This window comes from Chelonia mydas, chromosome 3 (assembly GCF_015237465.2).
Source record: "Chelonia mydas isolate rCheMyd1 chromosome 3, rCheMyd1.pri.v2, whole genome shotgun sequence".
In the NCBI taxonomy this organism is placed as follows: Eukaryota; Metazoa; Chordata; order Testudines; family Cheloniidae; genus Chelonia; species Chelonia mydas.
The window spans coordinates 91,631,479-91,653,208 of record NC_057851.1 but is presented as its reverse complement, the minus strand read 5'-3'; the positions used below and the strand labels follow the sequence as shown (position 1 = coordinate 91,653,208).

At 42.2% G+C, this 21,730-nt stretch overlaps 1 protein-coding gene across 2 annotated transcripts in view; it reads right to left on the bottom strand.

Moving 5' to 3' along the window:
• Nucleotides 1–16,817, bottom strand: part of NKAIN2 (sodium/potassium transporting ATPase interacting 2) — a 751,810-nt gene extending 734,993 nt beyond the window's left edge. Inside the window, exon 1 of one of the 2 annotated variants that reach the window (XM_037894716.2) lies at nucleotides 15,699–16,817. In XM_037894716.2, the coding sequence (XP_037750644.1) occupies nucleotides 15,699–15,752 (54 nt within the window). In that variant the 5' untranslated portion in view covers nucleotides 15,753–16,817. The remainder of the gene's footprint in view (nucleotides 1–15,698) is intronic. The other variant, XM_007056288.3, reaches the window with a different exon arrangement.
• Nucleotides 16,818–21,730: the final 4,913 nt, after the last annotated feature.

Genomic DNA, 21,730 nt, shown 5'->3' with positions numbered 1-21,730 from the left:
GTCTTTAATGGCACTGTAAATAAATGCTCTAATTTAACAACTCTGGGCCAGAACTCTGGGTCTGGCTGAGATGTACTCACCACAGGACCCAGAGAAGAAGGATGGGGGGAGAAGTTTACTCTAAACGTTCTTCTTCCCTAAGCCTCACCCTTACTGGGGACCCAAACAGCCTGGCACAACATAGAGCAGCTTAGGAGCTGCAGTAAATGACACAGTGCCAGCCAGGACTCAAGGGATTCCCTCATGCTCCCACTCCATCACAACAGATGGTGTAAAGCCAGTGTAGGCAAATATGTCACTACCTAATAAGTCAGGGTATCCAGCCCTGTTGCATCAATGGAGTGATTTCTATAATAAAGCCACTTTATTATTAATTATTTTTATTATATCAGTGGTCATAGGACTACTTATTATTATTTATTTGTGTGTGTACCAGTAGTGATAGGACTGCTTCAGGGACTAGGACCTTTGAGGAAAAACCTTTTTATTGTTGCTAAATGTATCTTAATATATACATTTTAAAGTTTGCCTATTAGATGCAAAATTCACTATAACTAAGGGGTCATTAGGGAATGTAATTTCAACTGTAGCACAAAATACAAGACAACCATTGCAAAAATTAAGTTCTGAAGAATTGAAGCTGCTCTGGTTAAGACAGTGAAGAGCAAGTGTGGCAGGGAAAGCAGCTTCTAGTGGATAAAGTAAGGGAAACAGGTAAATAATGTAGGACCCCAGTAGTAAAAGTTCTGACTAACTCCATGAGAAAAAATAATTACAAGATTATACTAGCTGGCTAGTCAAAGGATTTGTTGTGCTTCTGCAAGAGTGGACAACCACCTCTCTCCTGTTAGGCTTATAAGACAAAGTAAGAAAAAACACAGTACTATTGAATGATCCTTCACCATATCCCAGGTGTGAAGATTTTGTTTTGTTTGGCACTAAGTAAATAACTTTGTAGACATATGTCTTTGGGAAGCCCTTTCTGAGTGATCTTAATGACATGTTGAATGCAATTACAGTATTTCAAGACAACTTTTTGGGGGTACATCTTAAAGATATTTAATCCCAATGGGAAAAGATTCTACCTTCAAAATTCACCATGCTATTTCCTCCTTATGATGTTTGTCAAACAAACAGCATGCAGAATATTTTCTTTCTAACATTGTGGGAACTCAAATTAAGTTGCTTAGAAAATTATCTGTGGAAAAAGTAAGACTTTCCATGTTCCTGGAACACTAATTCAAATCTAAAATGCAGAAAGTGTGTCTTACGCACATCATTACTTTGAAAGGAACTAGTATTGAAAAATATTTGTGTAGACGTGGACAATATTCACAAACAGCTGGGGTTGACACAATTGTTGATCTAAACACATAAATAGCTCTCAAGTTTTAATTCCTTTTCCCTTCACCCTAACCCCAGACCTGGCGAATTTCAACTGAAATAAGTAAATCGTCTTCACTTCTTGACCTTTTAAAAATACAATTCATGAACTATGCTTTATCTTGATCAACTTTAACATTCCCGAGGATTCAGGTGGCTGAATGTTAATATACTGACCTTACACTTATCTCCATTTGGGTTTTAGCATAGCTTTGGTGACAGATAGAACAGTTTTAGTAGAAATGAACCTAATATTCATCCTCATCACTGAGGACTAGATTGATCCTTTAAATAAGGGGTCACATGTATGAAAGACCACTCCAGGAAAGAAGTCACAATTCCTTCCCTCTTCTCCTTCTTGCCCTGGGGCAAAGAGGAAATAGGTTACTTCACCTTTTCAGGCTACAGCTAATTCCCCTGGATTGGGTCAGACCATTGCAAGAAGTAAGGGTGGTGCAGTCCTGGCTCCACCCTCGTTCCCTCCCATCATCCACATACTTAAAGGGAGAATATTGGGTGTGTAGCCCCTAGTCTACCCCAAGCCCCAGACAAAATCTGAGTTGTCCTACTGTGAGCACAGATGGGGATGGGGCTTTACTCTCTTGTCCTGTCATCATATGACTAGTCAAAATTGAGTCCTAAATTGTAGGGATGGGCCTGGATGCAAAGTTTGGCATCAAACTTTCCCAAAGTTTGGAAATACTAAGATCCAGGATGTGGGGTTGGGGCCATGTCACCTAAGCTAAAGTAATGCGTGTCTGTTCAAAGACAGATGCAGTAATGTGACGACAGTGTTCTACACTCAAGCTTTAAGTACATTGGTATAACTCTTTGAGGCAGGTTGCATGGCCTCTGCCTAATTCTTGCCAGCATTATCAATTTTTACTTTTGTCAGGCACGGATTTCTTTTAAAAGTGACTTTTCTTTGGAGTTTCCAACCGGCTGTATTTTTATCTCCCAATTCCCACCTGATCACCTTACTGAGAGAGCGATTGCTATTGAACCTGTTCATAGTAGTGCTGACTGTTCAATGCTGCTGGGGCCTTCTATTCTTCCATCCATTCTTCCTCCAGAGGCCAAAAAAACTTATGATAAGAGGATCCCTATCATAAACCCAGGCTCTCTAGTTCAAATAAAAACATGCTACCAGGGTGTCAAAAGCCAACAAAACATCCCTTTTTCAATGGCAAAATTCTCAAATAATGAAATACAAAAGCATATCCATTCAATCAGTCCATTCAATCCATTCAGTACAGAAGTTTTAGATCACTTTAGACCACTGAAATCCTCAACAAAATTGTCTGGAATAGTGGTCACTGTCTTAGTAATAATTGTTCCTGCTCTCATTAAAGAGTGTTCTATTCTGTTCAGTGTTTAAAAACATGCACCTCATTCCAAATATGGTATACAATCTTTTAATCGGTTTGAGGGTTTTATATAAAAAAAATAGGAAACATTTACATAAACATGGGACTACATCTCGCTAAATACTCTAGTCTGACTGAGCTTCACTCTGCACAGAATTAGGGGAGCACTTTTTAAAGGAGAGCTCTGTGTCTGCATGTGTAAACAGTTAGTTATTAATAGATACGGTGTCAGTAGATGGCTCTCTCAAGAATATATTCCTGGACACCTCCTCCTGGCTGGTCTGGGGATTAGCGCCATCCAGGTCCGATGCCCCTGGCAGCTTTGGATTTCTGGGTCATAGGAATGCCCCAGCCACACCTCCTTTATTCCAGGAATGCCGCTTATGGTGAGTGTCAGTGTAGAACTACTATGCTGGCTCTATACAACTCAGATTTCCCTTACACAAGGAGAATCCTCAGGGAGCCAGTTAAACCAGCTTCCCACCTGCTTTGTGCTGTTGGAGCACCTAAGAATCTGATCCTTCTTTTCTAGTGAAGGCAATTAATATGATTTTGATGTCCAAATATACTCTATTTTCCAGCACATGCCTTTTATAAGGGTCTCCTGTATTAAAGTCAAGATCAAGGAGTCTTATCCAGCATATGTTACCACTGGCCTTTTATTCTCTAACATCAGCACTGCAAACACACTCTAACTATACAAATATAAGGGTCTAGTCTCCATTGAATAATTTGCATTGATTTGGTTCAGAATTGTACTATTCCTGTTTTATATCAGTGTTTAATTGAAACCAATAGAGTTATATAAGCATAAATTAGAGTAATGCTGTGGTAAATTACACTCAGAACTTTATTATCTGTGGGAGTTATATGCATGTTTTGTATGGAGAGGAATAGTTGACCCCTAACAGAGAGCTAGTCATGACAGATATAATACTGACATGGGACCCACATGATGATATTTTTATGTATACTACAAAATAAGAATGATTGCAAATACCAGCAACCACAAAAAGCATTTTTATTCAAATTCATGAGAAAAGCACATGTGTGCAGCAAATAGGACTCATTAAACTAGCTGCCTTTTAGTACTGTTCATATGCCTATCTGATTTTGTACAACAAATGCACACTGATAAAGTGGTATCAATAACTTTCTTACTCTGAATCTGGAAAGGAACAATTGAGCATTATACAGCACAAAATCTCTTTCAGAACTTCTTCTTCTTTACCTACTATAATAGCCCCAACTATGGGTTATAGCATTCATTACAAGTAAATGCATTGCACTAGATGGCTGAGCCCCTAACTATTCTTAGAGGCTGCCAAAAATTGAAACAAAACATTATTGGTGTGTTCCTGGATGCTACATCCAGCTGCAGTTTGTTGTGGTTTCTTTTTGCAAGTCCCAGTTACTGTCCAGTTTTACTGCGAGTTATCATGAGGGCTTTGCTTACCATGGAAAACACAAGACAATGAACTCTCTTTTCAGTATACAGTAAACTTGAGCCAGAGTCTTACAATCAACGCTACTAGTGCCATCACCTGGCTTATCACGAGTGGCTGTCGTGACTAGTAACTGATAATGTCAAAGAAACTAAAAATATGATTGGCCTAAAACACATGGGATGGGAGTGGTTGTGCACCTTGTTTTTAAAAGCTTTACAACATCATTAACAAGAAATGCAGCATCTGTATTTAAAATTATTTTCCAGATCAGCCTCCTCCTCTTTAGTAGTCCCTTAACTCCTAATGTTTTCTTGTCTTTTGCACTGCCAACTTGAATAACGATGCAATGACATGACTGGCCAGTAACTAGTGTTATTCATAAAAACCCATGTCACTGGTGGTTCCAATGAACATTGAACAGGGTCTTCTTAGGCATAACATATTTGTGGTTTTATTTGTGAAAGCAGCAATGATATACAACTGGCTTTTTCTCTCCTTTGTTTCAATGCTTTATAATAGTTTCTGTGATAGTCTGTTCAATCTGTGACCAGAGAATAAAGGAAAACTCAGGGCCATTGTTAGTCATGGCCAACATCTGTAAGCTTCGCATTTTGTTATGAATGATTGGATAACTACTTTTCATACCCCCATGCATTGTTCTAAAGAGACATCATAGTATCTATCTTCCATTTTGCAGTAAAGCTTTTTATCTTAAAGTTAAAAGGAAAATAATTGTTGAGAGCCAATTAGTAGGCCCTTCTGTGGAGAATGCTAAAAGAATTTTTAATTAGTAAAGTGAACCATAGTATGAGTCACCTGAGAAAGAATTACTTTAATTCAGAAAGCAGTTAAGAGTTCAGATACAAATATTAGCCAACATTTGTCTCTAAGCCAGATTCACTATCCTTCCTCTTAGTGAATAGTATCTTATTCTATAAACTCTTTTCTGTGTGAGAATTTGGGAAGGTGTAATATACTACTCCAGAATCTGGCCCTTTTGTTAGGTCTGCAACATTACTTAAATATAGGACAGATGAAATTTTACGTACTATTTATGCTTATGTCAGCGAAATTCCAATTAACAGTTCTATATTCTGCTCTGTCTCAATTTCCATTGTAGTTTAATAAGAGAAATTATTGTTCACTTCTTTCCTACTCTGCTGTGTCTTGCTGTGCTGTTAAGAAACAGCTGTGACAATGCTACCACCAGAAGTGGCTGGACTTAAGAAGAAAGTGATGTGATCCTTATAGATGCAGAGTCTGCAAAGGATTTTGTAGTAATGTCTTCTGAAAGAAGAAGATGAATACCTACCTGTTTTATGAAAAAAGAACAGGAGTGCTTGTGGCACCTTAGAGACTAACAAATTTATTAGAGCATAAGCTTTTGTGGGCTACAGCCCACTTCATCAGACATAAGAAGGTGTATATATACACATACAGAGAAGGTGGAAGTTGCTATACAAACTGTAAGAGGCTAATTAATTAAGATGAGCTATTATCAGCAGGAGAAAAAAACTTTTGTAGTAATAATCAAGATGGCCCATTTAGACAGTTGACAAGAAGGTGAGAGGATACTTAACATGGGGAAATAGATTCAATATGGGTAATGACCCAGCCACTCCCGGTCTCTATTCAAACCCAAGTTGATGGTATCTCGTTTGCATATTAATTCAAGCTCAGCAAGTTCTCGTTGGAGTCTGTTTTTGAAGCTTTTCTCTTGCAAAATTGCCACCCTTAAGTCTTTTACTGAGTGGCCAGAGAGGTTGAAGTGATCTCCTACCAGTTTTTGATGTTATGATTCCTGATGTCAGATTTGTGTCCATTTATTCTTGTGTGTAGACACTGTCCAGTTTGACCAATGTTTTAAACCTGTTTTATAGCATTTTCATCAATAGATCTGAAAGTGATTTTCCAAGGAAGTATGTATCATCAAATCCCAATTTTACAGATATAGAAACTGAAGCATAGAAAGGTGATATGACTTGCCCAAGGTCATTGCAGAAGGCCATGGACAGAGCTATGGATAGAATCCTGCTCTTCTGAGTTCCAGTTCAGGGATTTGTTTACTAGGCCGCAATCACACACACACACACACCCCCTTCCCACTAGAGCATTGTAATTCTATAAAGGGGATACAAAATATAAATGTGGTAGGTATTGTTATATTGGAAGAAACACTGAGTTCCCCTTAGAAGTGATATCATTAACTTCACGTTGGTGTCTTCTCTACTAAACTCTACCATCAAGACCTTGTGATGTGAAGGGGAAAAAAAAGAAAGAAAAAACGAAACAAAACCCTGAACCTTAACCTACTCAGGTGCAAATAAGTGATATGATGACTCCAATCCTTCTCCCACTGATGTCATTGGTCATTTATTCAGTTCCTTCAATAAAAGCAGAATTAAAGCATATGTAGGTAAAATGGCCTAAAAAGAGGAGCACTAGAAAGCTATCAGTGTAAGAAACATAAAACAATGTAAGAGTAAATTTTTTTCAACATCAGTAACATTTTTCTGACTTTAGTTTCCCACTCCAGTATTTCTCATTTAAAAAACGTACAATTACATATATAGAAGAGCAGCAGGTTTGTGCATGAAAGGTAAATATGAGTTTAAAATGAAGGACACTTGTGAGGTATAGTATATGATGTGCACATTTTAGTAGGAATCAACAGATAGTCTTAAACTGATAAACATTTCTCATAAGTTATTTATGAATTCAAAGCAATATTTGAAATTAAAAATGCATAAGTATGATGTCTGTTGAATAGAACTATTAGATATGCATGTTTACTTTCTAGTGAACACAGAGATCAGTAGTTTCCCCCTCTAGATGTCATTTCTAGAGAGTTATAGAATGTGAAATATTTTCAAACACCATCAAGACAATGGTATATTACATATTTTTTTAAATAAATTGGGTAGTAGCTTGGGACCTACTTGTTGGCTCTGGCAAGGAGGTGTCCATTCAAGCCACTATATTTCTTTATCACTTTACAAGTTAGAAGGAACTAGATCTTCCATCCTCTGACTCACCAGATATTGAAAGCAGTATTATTTCCCTCTAGAAGAGCGATGTTAGTCTATCCATATTTAAAACCAACAACAACAAAACTTCATTAGAACAAGAATAAAACATCTTTCATGGTTAAAAACTTTTGTACCTTCACTGAATTTCTCTACATATTCACTACTACATGGAACTCAACCCATTACAATCCAGTTACATAACAGCTCTTACTTCTAGTAATACTGAAGTTCTGTACCTGTTACCATGCATAACCTGAAAAATATTAAGAAATAAAGATCTTAGTTATCAATTTGGAGTATTTCATCTGAATAACAGCACAGAAATATACTGTGTATCCCCCACCCCCTCAAGTTTTTACTCATCTTACAGATTGGCTACACATTTCCTCCATTGCAACAAAAGATGTTAGTTCTTTGAATTCTAGCTCAAATCCTTGACTTATATAATCCTGACAACTCCTCAAATGCACTCTGCAGCATTACACAGCAGCTTTCAAAAATATACATTTGTTGAATGTCTGCTGCAGGTAAATCTGTGTTTACTTCCTTTGTAGAGTTAGTGCCATCAGAAAATTTTGGAACATAAAGAGGCTAGGATGCTCATCTACATCCATTCAATGTTTTTCTCACAAAATTAAAACAAAACTACAAAGAATTTTTAAGAAGAAACAACCTGTTTTTAACCCAAACACAATTTTGAAGGCATCCAGAGACCCAGTTCTAGAAGCAAAAAAAGAATCTTTGTACTTTTAAAAAGCCTATGGATTTGTGAACTAAGGACCACACAAACCTAACACCTTCCGCTCTAAGTACAAGGCACATTTCTCTGACATGGCCTCCTCTAACATAAAAATATAGCAACATATGTGTCATTATCAAAAGAATTAAAAAAAAAACAACCACTACCCTGTACACACCTCCCAGCTGGGGAGAGGATGAAAGAACAAACACAAACGTGATGTCAGTTAACTACCTTAATGCACTGCTGGAAGGCAGTCAGATATTATGGTGAAGGCATGGTGTAAGAACACATCTAGAATGGAACGTTAATTATTCTGTAAAACTATCTGGTAAATATTGCTTAGGCACAACCCTGTGAGTTTTCTGATACTGCTCTGTAAGTGACCTCAGCTATAACCTGGATAGCCATAGCTCCCTGGAGGACTGCTGATAATTCAATCTGCAAGCTATTCAGACAAGGATTTCTCTTAAAATAAGGATACTAATGATACAAAACTGTGCAAAATCAAGTGGGGTAGAATTGTGATATAAACTGCTACAGACCTGAAATCACCATTCCCATTTCAGACATTAAGCTGGTGTTCAACCTCAGTTTCTGACATGAAAAGCCTACATCACAATCCATGACAGAATCTACAAGTTTTCCAGTAATGATGATTTAAAATATTCTGTTCATGACAGATAAAAATGAGCATAAAGATTGCTTGCTGTTCAAGCCGAAGTTTGATAATTTTTTGTAAAAAGTAAGAAATATAACCTATCACTAAGGCACACTTGTTCTCCAAAGAATAAAGCTCTGGTTCTGCGTGGTTAAATGTATCATTGTTTTACAGTTTATGCAATAATTGGAAGAGAAAATTCTGTAAGTATGAAGGCTAGCACTGTAGATTAGTTGTACTTCTGACCATGAAAGGCATACTGCAGATATTACTTTCTGATTCTATGTAATTCATTTCCACCATTTGAAAGTTTACAGGGCTTTATTTCCAGCAGAACAAATATGTTCATACAGGTGCAACAGTATAACTAAGTATGGGTTCACATACAGTACATCAATATCACAGATAAGCATAGAAATTACCCCAATTGGTGTTGTTTCTCAAATAAATTGTTTGAGTTTTCTCTACACTCATGTTAATAATTTGTGCAGGGGCATGAAACTCAAGGGAGTTTTTGAAGCAAGCTGTCAGAATCCATTAAGTATCTGATCACTACTTTAACCAGCATAAACCACAGATAAGAATTAAAGCCTACATCAGGGATGGGGAACCTACAGTCCGCAGGCCAGATCTGGTCCCTTGTTCATTTTCATCCAGCCCGTGGGCCACACACATTAAACTCACCTGCCCGGGGGAGGAGGGGCACAGAGACTCCTCCTCCCACAGTGGGACAAGCCGGCACTCACAGCTCCAGCCCTGCGGAGGCCAAGCCAGCACTTGTGGTTCCAGCCCTGTGGGGGAGGGGGGGTGCTGAGGCTTGGAGCTTCTCGAGGCTTGGGGCTTCCCGCCCACGGCGGGCGAGCCAGTGCTCGTGGTACCCCCCCACTGAGGAGCTGGAGCCACAAGCACCGAGCCTCTGCGCCCCCCTGGGCACGTGAGTTGAACGTGCGCGGCCCGCCATTGATTTTTTTGGCAGGTCAATGGCCCCTGATACAAAAAAAGGGTTCCCCATGCCTGGCCTACATTTTCAGAAATGACTAGTAATTTTGGCTGTATCAGTTTTTTTGGGTGTCTTGACTTTCAGAAAGTCCTGAGTAAATACCCTTTGAAAATCAGGCCCCTTTAAAGCAACTGAAGTTGAGCATCCAAAAATTGCGGTGCCCACAATGACTAGTAACATTTCAAAAACTTGGTGCCTATTTGTTAGGTGTATCTATAAATTTTCTGCCTAACATTCATGAGTATAATTTATTATAACCAATCAGCTATATGTGACGAGGTGTCCACCCCACACAAGGGGAGAGTCAGGGATTGAAAAGCTGATGGAGGATGGAGTCCAGCTGGAAAGAAACAGGCAGGGTTGGTATAAAGCCAGGAATCTGGCAGCAGGAAAGGGCTACAGGGGAAGTAGTTTGCAGTCACACCTTGAGAGAAGGAAGATGTGTTTAAGACTACAGATTAAGGTAGTCTGCAGAGAGTTTGGATTGATAAATCCAGAGTGGGGGAGAGTGTGTGTGTGCAGAAGATAAGAGCAGAGAAGTAGGAAAGAGTCCAGCGGAAACAGCAACAGGCTCTGGATGCAGGCAGATCACAGTTGCTAGACACGGGTTCTGGACTGGAACTTGGAGTAGAGGGTGGGGATGGGTTCCTCTACCAACCGCTGAAGTGGCACAGACTGGGACATGGAGCAGAAGACTGCTTGGGATTGCACCTGAGGACTTTGCTACCCAAGAAGGAGAGGACCTAGTGACCTGGCTGGAGGGCTGAGTCTCTAAGAAGGGGTAGCTGAGTCCCAGATTGAGAGGGGTACCACGATGCGAAGAAAGGGACATCGGACTTGGAAGGAGCTAATCCCCAGACCAGCCACGACAAGGTGCCCTAGCAGTAATGGACCTCATGACAGTATAGAACACAAATTAAAATGTAAATAGTGACATATAAAAATAGTATAAAATATTGCATGAGATGGAGAATACCATTCACCTACTTGCCTCTGGGAAGTGAGACCCTTTCCACAGTGAACAGAAGTGGAGTGATAAGCTATTAATTTCTGAAGAATTTTAAATTCCACTTTAAAATTTCTAGCCTTTGCTTATGACGATAACTTCCAAGTTTGACAAAATGAAGTACCGTCTTCCTGAATTTCCTGCTGACCAGCTCAGTGCTTCTGCCATTGTTCATAGTTTTCCCTCACAGCAACAGAGGGAAACCGAAAAGGCTGTGGCCAGTTTCATTACTGCTCTTCTGACCTTTATGGACAGCACCGAAACTGACAATAAGACTGTCAGTTTCATTTTTCTGCTGGTTGAGAAGACTGTAAGCAACAGCATAGGCGGCCAGTAGAGCTATTAATGGGAAAGGAGACCCAAAAGAAAAAAAGGCCGAGAGGTTGGGGAAGAGGTAGAATAGTGGAGACTCCCTCTGAAAGCAACATGGAATCTGGGTCAGAAGTGAAAGAAACAGAGACCACAACTCACACACATCCATGCTTGATGGCCTCTTGAGGAGGAGGAGATAAATTTACAAAGAATCAGTTTAATATCTTTGAAGAATTAAGAGGTATACTGGGATTATTTTCATATACTAAATTAATTAACAGTTTGGACCTGACATCAGCAAAATTAACTCTTACCTGCTACAGGTTCACAGATTCTAAGGCCAGAAGGAAACATTGTGATCATCTAGTCTGACCTCCTGTATAATACAGGCCACAGAACTTCCCCAAAGTAAATTCCTGGAGCAGATCCTTTGAGAAAACATCCAATGTTGATTTAAAAATTGTCAGTGCTGGAGAATCCACTATAACTCTTTGTACATTGTTCCAGTGATTAATAACTCTCACTGTTAAAACTTTGCCTTTTTTCCAATCTGAATTTGTCTAGCTTCAGTTCCAGCCATTGGATAATCTTGCCTTTCTCTGCTGGATTGAAGAGCCCATTATTAAATATTTGTTCCTCATGCAGGTACCTATAGACTGCAAACAAGTCACCCCTTAATTTTCTCTTTGCTAAACTAAATGGACTCAAGGAGCTCAAACTATTTGGCATGCTTTCTAATCCTTTAATCATTCTCGTAGCTCTTCTCTGAAAACTCTCCAATTTATCAACATCCCTCTTGAATGCTGGGTACCAGAACTGGACACAGCATTCCAGCCTCAGTCACAACAGCATTAATTTTTCTTATTGGTTAATAATGCAGAAGAAAATGAACGGTCAGAAGCTGCTTTGCATAATACAAGTGAGAGCACAAATAGGAGGGACTCTGTATGTTAAGCAAGGGAGCACTGATCAGTGTGCAGTTGGAATTCTGTGTTTGAGCAGGTGCTCTCAAGTGTATCTAACAGCATTCCTGATGCATTCTTTGAAAATTTAGCCTTTATGGTCCATTTCGGAGATTGGCCATACACTGTACAGATAAGCCTGCAGCAACTTTTCTAATGCTCAACAATATACCATTGTATTACATATTTTGCCAATCCTGCCAAGACTAACTAAATCACTACATCTATACTAAGCAAATATGCAAAAATTCTTCTAACAGAAACACAAGTGCAAAACCCCTTTCCTTTCTTAAAATCGGAAACTTTTTTCCTTAAAAGTGTATTTTCTATATTTTATAATTGTTTTTAAAATTAAACCATTGGTTTTTCAATAAAAATGTTCTCTGTTAAAAATGTGGACAAAAAAATTATCAACAGTCAAGTAATGCTGCTTCACAATATCATGCCAGTTGACTTTTCTTCATTTTTTTACTATCTGCATCAACATGGCTGCTAATTATGGGCTGAATCCTGAAAATTTAGGCCATTCAACTCTACAGAGATTACAGTGGCATAGCTCTGGTGCCACAGCTATGCCAGCACAGACATGTATATAGACACAGCCTAGAGCAACGGAAGAAGTTTTTCCATCACTGTAGGAACACCATCTCCCCAAGCGATGGTAGCTAGGGACTTGTCTACACTCGAAATGCTACAGTGGCACTGCTACTCCCCTGCACCTGCACTACTGTAGCTCTTCAGTGCAACTTTCTCATTGGCGTAGGTAATCCACCTCCCTGAAAGGCAGTAGGTAAGTCAACAGAAGCAGTCTTCCATCGACCTAGCACTGTCTACATAAATGTTAGGTTGGCTTAACTACGCAGCTCAGGGGTGTGGATTTTTTACGTCCCTAAGCAATGCAGTTAAGCCAACTTAATTTTCTAGTGTAGATCAGGGCTGACGCCTAATCAGTTACACACTCACACCAATCAATCAATGGAAGTACTCATATGAGAAAGGGTTTGAAGGCTCATGACTTATAGCAATGCGACGGCACATAAAGTGGGGGGGACAAGATCTTTGTAAAATAAGAAGAGTATTCTTGTATGGCCAACTATATTTTTGATCTACTGAAATGTCACTACGCAGATACAGTATAATTGAGGTTTGGGGGGGGGGGGGGGGTTAGTAGTAATGTGCCACTTCTTGTGCAGTAAAGAAATTAAAGCTTTCAGGTTTGTCAGGACACTATGTAATGGTATGAGCTCGCTCAAATCTAGTTATAGTCAAGTTAAAAACCCCATGGAGATTGACAGGTCTGAATATATCTTTCAATTAGCATAACTGTAAATATAAGCCCCCACTTAAGACAAGGAGTATGTGAACTCACCCAGGAGCTTTTGTTGAATACTGTTTTAGATAGGGCTGGGGGTGGGGAGAAGGCAGAACAAAAGAAAAAACTGGGATAAGGACAGGAGACAGGGAGAGAGCCTGAAGAAACAGCTGACAAAGGTTCACCCGGAAAGATATATGGGGAGATGTTTTGGGGTTAGGGGTGCAGGCTAAAAGTACTCTTGGTGCTGTGAGCAAAAGAAGCTGTTTTCTGCTATTTGATTCCTTCTGCATTCAGAGACACAGGACTTTGTACAATCCTTGTAAACAAACTAAACTGCATCAGAGAAGTACCTATTACCCTTTCTCCTCCTAACTGGACCAACCAACTAAACGCTGATTTTTTGAGTAGCTCGGGTCAAAAAGGGGAACAGTAGTGCCTTGCAGTCTATTTGAAATATATTGATTCTCAAAGGTTTTGTAAGCAATGGTGGAATACAGTACTTAGATTATATTTTACTTATTCTAGGACCCTACCAAGTTAAAATAAAAAAGTAAAATAATATGAAACAAGATCTTGCATTATTTCACTTACTCACATATCCCTGAGAGGTGTTTTTATTTGTTTGTTTTTACACACACATACACACATGGTTAGCAAATGTGCAGACCCTAAGAACAAGAAAGTTTTTACATCTCTGCACCTTCAGAAGCTAATTCACTCCAGCTAATATTTCTTCAAAGGGATCTTTTGTCCATATGAAGTACATTTTAAACTTTTTGTTGCCTTTTCACAGAAAATGAAAAGCATGGGTCTGAAACTTAAATAGATCTGGAAAACTTAAATGATGTGTTTTATGTTTCCAAATTGCTGGGAAAAGATTACATCCCTCATGTACTACAGACTTCTATTCAAGTTTTTCTTTTTAGACTGCATATGAATAAATGAAATCTACTAAAATATACCAAATACAAAGCCTTGCATAATGACAGGTTTCAGAGTAGCAGCCGTGTTAGTCTGTATCCGCAAAAAGAAAAGGAGTACTTGTGACACCTTAGAGACTAACAAATTTATTTGAGCATAAGCTTTCGTGAGCTACAGCTCGCTCATGAAAGCTTATACTCAAATAAATTTGTTAGTCTCTAAGGTGCCACAAGTACTCCTTTTCTTTTTACCAAATACAAAGGATCAGATAACTTCTGAGAACACCATTTGTACAAATAGAAGGCTTCCCACAACACAGAAGGATGAAGGATTAATCACAACATATATAAAGACCACAGACATTTGTGCTTCAGTTCTACTGATAGTACATAAAAAGTAGGTTTGATTTAGGACTCTGAAATCCATTGTTTTCTTCTGCAGTCTTCTTAGTACCTATCTCCATTGGAAGAATTGGTGGTAATGCTGGTTGCCATTGATACCAGCTCAGGCTTTTCCAGCAAGACTATACAATAAGAGATACAGGGGAGTAGGTAATGTTAATTATTTCATTCCTGATCAAGGTTAACTGCTTAAAGAAGTCCTCTACCACATGTTCCACACTTGGACAATTGAAATTCAGAGAGGTGGCATTTTTTGTGGCTGGGTCCTTAGTGATGTGTACTTGCATCGCATTTAATTTGAATTCTACAAATTCCACCATCCTCTCAAATCAGACAATACTCCAGATGGAAATTCTCATATATAATACAGAAAAGGAAATGGATTTTCTTTAGCTTGGTAGCAGTTCATTAAAAATGTGCAGTCACTTTAGAGTGCCACGGTATGTTTACCTATTCCATATTTTTGATAAATAGATCTATCTTTAAGCCTTTTCTAAGTTATTGTACCTCTCTTGCATACTTTCTAAACTCAATACTGTTTCTATGTCTGATGGCTATGAATACAGTATCTGCAACGCATTCTCGCATTTGTTTTCACTTCTGTAACAATGCAATGCAATTAAACATCAGTTAATAATACTGAAAGAAGAAACATAACTGCAGAAAAAGTCAGTTGTAAATTCACTCACACCTGTGTGGCAAGCTGTTCATGACTAATAACAATGGCATCCCTGAGTGCGAACTAAATATCAGTTTGTTGAAAGAAACCAGACACCAAGTTTAGCCAATGCCTGTCAAAACTGTCCTGAGGTTTTGTTTTATTAACTTTACTGTATGTACAAAACTCTATAGCTGTCTAAGCAACATCTCTAACGGACCCTTTTTTCCAATGCATATCAAAGGTACCACCAGATCTCTCCCATTTCAGGGAGTTCCCTCGTTTGGGGGGTTTATCTTAAGACAGCTGGGACAGTAGCTCCATGTGATCAATGATACCTTGTGTCAATGATCCACTGAAAAGTCTTTTCTTTTCTTTTTCTTTTTTTTTTTTTTTTATCTTCCACCTCCCCCTTGCAGCCCATGTGTCAGCCTCTGCCCTGCACTTCTTTGCCACTATTGCCGAGAGGCACCGCACACAGCGCCGTGTCACTTACCAGTTGCATGCCACAGACAAAGATCAGCGTGCACCTGCCGCTGCAATAACCCATGGTTTCCAAGAGCCCTCGCCACGTAGAGCCCAACTTGATCCAATCAGATGGCGGGAGAGGCCAGGCACACCTGAGCGGGGCTCCGGGGGCTTTCGCCTGCTGCCGCCGCCAGCGCGTCCCGGGAAGTGACAGGCATTAGGACCCGCTGCGCCGGGTTAGCAGCCGCTGCCCCCTTCGCTCTCCCTGTGCACCACGGAGCGAGCCTCCAGCGAGCGCGTCGGCGGCAGCGCGGGGGGCAATGCTGCGCCAGGTGCCAGCAGGAGCAGCCGCGCTGTGCTGCGAAGCCCCAGAGGCATCTGGGCTTCAAAGCCTGCCCCCCAGCTCAGCTCGCAAAGCCTCCAGGGCGGCGGCGCTGCTGTGCGGGGAGGCGGCGGGGCCGAGCTCAGTTCATGCTGGGCAGCAGCGCGCCCCCTTCCTCCTCCTCTTCCCCAGCCGGGTCTCGGGCAGCGCCAGCAGCGGCCGCCCCTCTGCTGGGAGGCTTAGCCGGGTCTCCCGACTCCCCTGGGCGAAGGCTTCAGCGGCTCCATGCGGCGCCGGCCGGGCTCCCCGCGCAGCAGCAGCGGGAGGAGAGCGTGGCACTGAGCTGGCGGCGGCTGCTCAGCGGCATGGCACGGGGCTGGCTCGCAACGTGGGGGCTGCTGCTGCTCTGCCTGCTCCAGCGCAGCCCGGCTGAGGCGCGGGGAAGGGAGGAGGGGTGCCCACTCCCCTCAGGGCTCGGGCTCTGCAACAGACTTTGCTGTCCCCCTCCCCCCACCAGCGGTGAAAGCTTCACTTCCCCGAGCTCCCCCTGCCCGCGCAGCCGGGCGGCCTTGGCGATGGGCGGCGGCGGGAGCTGCTGTGGCTGCCACACGCGCTCTGGCGGCAGATGCTCGGGGGGACGCTGGGGAGGAGGGGGCTGCTCTTTGGGTCAGGTACCGGGGCGGGCGGAGGTGCCGGCTGCGGTGGGGACGCGGCTCCTCTCCGGGAGCCGCGGGGGCATTTGAGGCTGCGAGGTCCCCGCTCGGCCAGACCGCCGCCCCCGCTCCCATTTTTGGAAGGGGCGGCGGCGGCTGCCGCTCAGAGAGCGAGCGAGGGACTGGGCGCGGGAGGAGCTCTCTGCTGCCGCCTGCCGGGGCACCGCGGGACGAACGGCGCAAAACGCGGGCAGTGCCACGGGGGGCACCTGGCTGGGACCTGGCCCCCGGCGCCTCCGCCCCACGCCAGCTGGAGGGGCGCCGCCCGGGAGCGCGTCCCAGGTCCCTGCAGAAAGAGAAGCCGCTTCCCTTGGGGCCCCCAGCTCTCCTTGCTCAAAAGCGATGGAAGGGATGAGCGGAGGGAAGCCCCGGGGAAGGTTGACTGGAAGGTGACTTGTGGGGGGCGGCTGTTGGAAAGAGAAGAGGGGCTTGGGAAATGGGGAGTGGGTTGGATGGTGGGGCAGATCTGGTGGAGGGAGCAAAAGAATGGGAAATCTTTCCTGAACCTCCTCCCACTTCCCCCCTCCCCCCCCCCCCACACACACACAGAAGCAAGCTCCCCACAGACCAGGGCACATCAACTGAAAGCAGCACCAGATCCTGCCAGAGCAGATGCAGGATCTGCAGATATATCTCTACTGCTGCAATGATGGACATCTCCCTGCACAACACACGTTTCAAGCTCCATGGATTCATACACATGCCTATCACAACATGTGGTGTAGCCTAGCAGCAACTATGTGGGTGAAACCAGACAATCACTATGATCTCAGATGAACTCACAGGAAAATGATAAAAGACAACAACACCCTGTCCCCTATGGGTGAACACTTTTCACAAAGCAATTATTCCACATCTGACTTGTCAGTCCTCATCCTGAAAGGAAATCTGCACAACACTTTCAAAAGATGAGTCTGGGAGTTTAAATTCACAACTTTGCTAGACACTAAAAGATATCGTCTTAATAAAGACACTGGATTTATGGTTTATTATAACAATCTGTAACCCACTAACTCCCTTTTTTTGTCCTATGACTGGAGGGGTGTTAACAGGCCACTTTACCTTGAATGGTCCCTTAGAATGTGTGCTTATGGTAAAGAATCTCTTCAATCTTGTATTTTGCTATGACAGTCTGGGTACCTTTCCCAGACCTGTAGAAGAGCTCTGTGTAGCTCAAAGGTCTTTTTCACCAACAGAAGGTGGTCTAATAAGAGATATTACCTCACTCACCTTGTCTCTCCAATATCCTGGAACTGATACAGCTATAAGCGCACTGCATACAACTTCTGATGTTACTCAAAATTGCTTCAAGAATGTTGGAAGATATAAATTCAGTGTCTTGTGAAGCACTATGGAAAATATTTGCATTGGCTGGTGTGTTCCAGTCTTTTTGATTTCCAAGGTGTCCAAAATATGTGGGTAAAGTTTGTGGGGGAAATTACAGCATTATGTCATTTAAACCATCCAGTATCTGTAAGACTGCAAAGCCATTTACCTGCTGTGTCATCAGAAACACTCGACACAATGTTCCAGGGAGGTCACTCTTTTGGCTGAGTTACTGATTAATGATGTTGTTTTAGCAATTATACCAACAATTATGAATGGCAGGAATCTCACTAGGTTTACTAATCAAATTTAGACAGTGACTTGCACAATGGATATGCAGTGCCACTAGATACTCACTGTGAATGAATGCCTCACTCCAGAAAAAAGAAAAAGAGTACTTGTGGCACCTTAGAAAATAACAAATTTATTTGAGCATAAGCTCTCATGAGCTACAGCTCACTCCATCGGATGCATGCAGTGGAAAATACAGTGGGGAGATTTTATATACACAGAGAGCATGAAACAATGGGTGTTACCATACACACTGTAAGGAGAGTGATCAGGTAAGGTGAGCTATTACCAGCAGGAGAAAAAAAATCCTTTTGTAGTGATAATCAAGGTGGGCCGTTTCCAGCAGTTGACAAGAACGCGTGAGGAACAGTGGGGTGGGGGGGAATAAACATGGGGAAATAGTTTTACTTTGTGTAATGACACATCCACTCCCAGTCTTTATTCAAGCCTAAAGTTAATGGTGTCCAGTTTGCAAATTAATACCAATTCAACAGTTTCTCATTGGTGTCTGTTGCTGAAGTTTTTTTGTTGAAGAATTGCCACTTTTAGGTCTGTAATCGAGTGACCAGAGAGATTGAAGTGTTCTCTGACTGGTTTTTGAATGTTATAATTCTTGACGTCTGATTTGTGTCCATTTATTCTTTTACGTAGAGACTGTCCAGTTTGGCCAATGTCATAGCAGAGGAACATTGCTGGCACATGATGGCATATATCACATTGGTAGATGTGCAGGTAAACAAACCTCTGATAGTGTGGCTGATGTGATTAGGCCCTATGACGGTGTTCCCTGAATAGACATGTGGACACATTTGGCAAAGAGTTTTGTTGCAAGAATAGGTTCCTGGGTTAGTGTTTTTGTTGTGTGGTGTGTGGTTGCTGGTGAGTATTTGCTTCAGGTTGGGGGGCTATCTGTAAGCAAGGACTGGCCTGTCTCCCAAGATCTGTGAGAGTGATGGGTCGTCCTTCAGGATAGGTTGTAGATCCTTGATGATGCGTTGGAGAGGTTTTAATTGGGGGCTGAAGGTGATGGCTAGTGGCGTTCTGTTATTTTCTTTGTTGGGCCTGTCCTGTAGTAGGAAACTTCTGGGTACTCTTCTGGCTCTATTAATCTGTTTCTTCACTTCAGCAGGTGGGTATTGTAGTTGTAAGAATGCTTGATAGAGATCTTGTAGGTGTTTGTCTCTGTCTGAGGGGTTGGAGCAAATGCGGTTGTATCGTAGAGCTTGGCTGTAGACAATGGATCGTGCAGTGTGGTCTGGATGAAAACTGGAGGCATGTAGGTAGGAAAAGCCGTCAGTAGGTTTCCGGTATAGGGTGGTGTTTATGTGACCATTGCTTATGAGCACTTTAGTGTCCAGGAAGTGGGTCTCTTGTGTGAGCACTATCAAAGCCTAAATCTACAAGCCTGCTGAGATCATATGTGTCTGTAATAGTAACCTTGAGTGAGTCCTGACACCTCATTCAGTCATACAGCTTAAGGCCAGAGGGGACCACTAGATCATCTAGTCTGATCTCCTGTATATCATAAGCCACCACCCAGCAGCTGCACACTAAACCCAACAACAGAAATTAAACCAAAGTAAATGAGACCCACAAGAGTCTCTAGACTGTTATGTGCCATAGACAGAGAATAGGAAGGACCGAGGTGCGCCAGTGCTCAAGATCCTTGCAATGGCAGGGAAATTATTTAGTGAGATATATCCAGATAATCCTTATAAGTAACCCTGTCACAGGGTTCACTCCACTCACTGCTGTGACACCTTCTTGTGCCTCATCTGGGGATTATCTCACCACTGGTTTTATCTCTCTTCTTGCAGTTCCCCAGACCCCAATTGTCCCAATCCCTCACGCAGTGGATTCTCTTACTCTCTGTGAGCTGCAGCACTTCCTCTTCATGGCTTGGCCTTCCAGCCAGGTCACTATAGTCTCCCCACTTCTGGGGTATCCAAGTATCTCCAAACAAACTGCCTCAGGCAGTCTTCAAAGTCCACTGCCTTGTCCATGCCACTCCCAGTGGCTGGTAGGGGAACCCAAGCCCACTCTCTACGACGGGTTTTAGTCTAGGGACCCTACAATAAGCAGCTAAGGGCCCTGTGGTCTCATCCTTGCTGCAGTTCTCGCTAGACTTTTTCCTGCTTCTTTCTCTCAATCCCAAGATTGACTGCTAACTCACTCCCCCTGCAGCCTCTTTCTGCTCTCCTCTCCCTGGCTTTATACAAGCCTAGCCTTTTCCTGCCAGGCTGGGGTTCAGGTTCAGTTAGCACTGTATATCCAGCCTACACTTCACCCATGTGCAGCTCATCCTGTCAAGTAGCCCCCTTCTGAGCCATTTTAACTTCTTCAGGAGTGCTGTCACGTGAACTCCCCATCACAGACCTGTAGCCACACACTACAGAGGAAGGCACTCCCCACCCCCAAAGTTCATTGCCAATCTGATGTGGGGGGAAATTCCTTCACAACCCCACTTTTGGCAATCAGTTGGACTCTGAGCATATGAGCAAGAACCAGCCAGCCAAGCACCTGAGAGAGGGAATGCTCAGAGCTCTGGCCAGCCCTACCCAGTGTCCCATGTCCAGTCACCTGTCATGTAACTGGGCTCATAACCCAGTCAACCTCAAACCAAGTCAACAGAAGTACTATAGGGCAAGAAACTAAAACAGAAGAAACATTTCAACAAGAAGCTCAAACTTTTACTCCCACTGCAAGTGATAGACCCTGTCCAGTTCTGAACACAAAATTGCTGGCAGCCTGCCAAAGTAACAGCTATACCATCCACAATGTCATATGGTATAACTGCCATTGAGGATCAGCCATGCGGGGAACAGAAGACATCTAAATAAAACCAAAAAGTCAGATTGGTTCTTGAGGACACCCAGCATGCTATTGATGGTGCTGACAGAAGTAACACATACTTGCCAGTCACTGATAAAAGACACCAAGAACAGCAAACAGGCTCCAGGTTGAAAATCCACCTCCGCAGCTGAGGAAGTCACTGCAGAAAGAGCTATTTGGAGAACAAGAAGAGGCCATGTGATCAGAAAGCCATGGAGATTCAGAGACAGTGATTACAAATGCCCAGCAAGAAGTAGAATAGTTCTCATCTACCAGAGAACTCTGGTTGTCTACCTTGAGCACCACCCTTGACATCTCCATATGTGTGTTTTATTAACTGATGTCATTGATTTGTACTTGTTATTTTGGTTCATATTATGTTTGATTTTAATTTGGTTTTCTTTTTAATAGAGACAATGCAACAGAAGCTCCTGGAATTGCTGGAGACTGACCATTGTCATGTGATGGGGTAGTAACCTTTGTGACTCTAGCCCAAGACAGATGACTGGAAGACAGTTACCTCTTACTAGAACTCCTGTGTGTTACACATTTATTACATGGTAAATTTTTTACAAT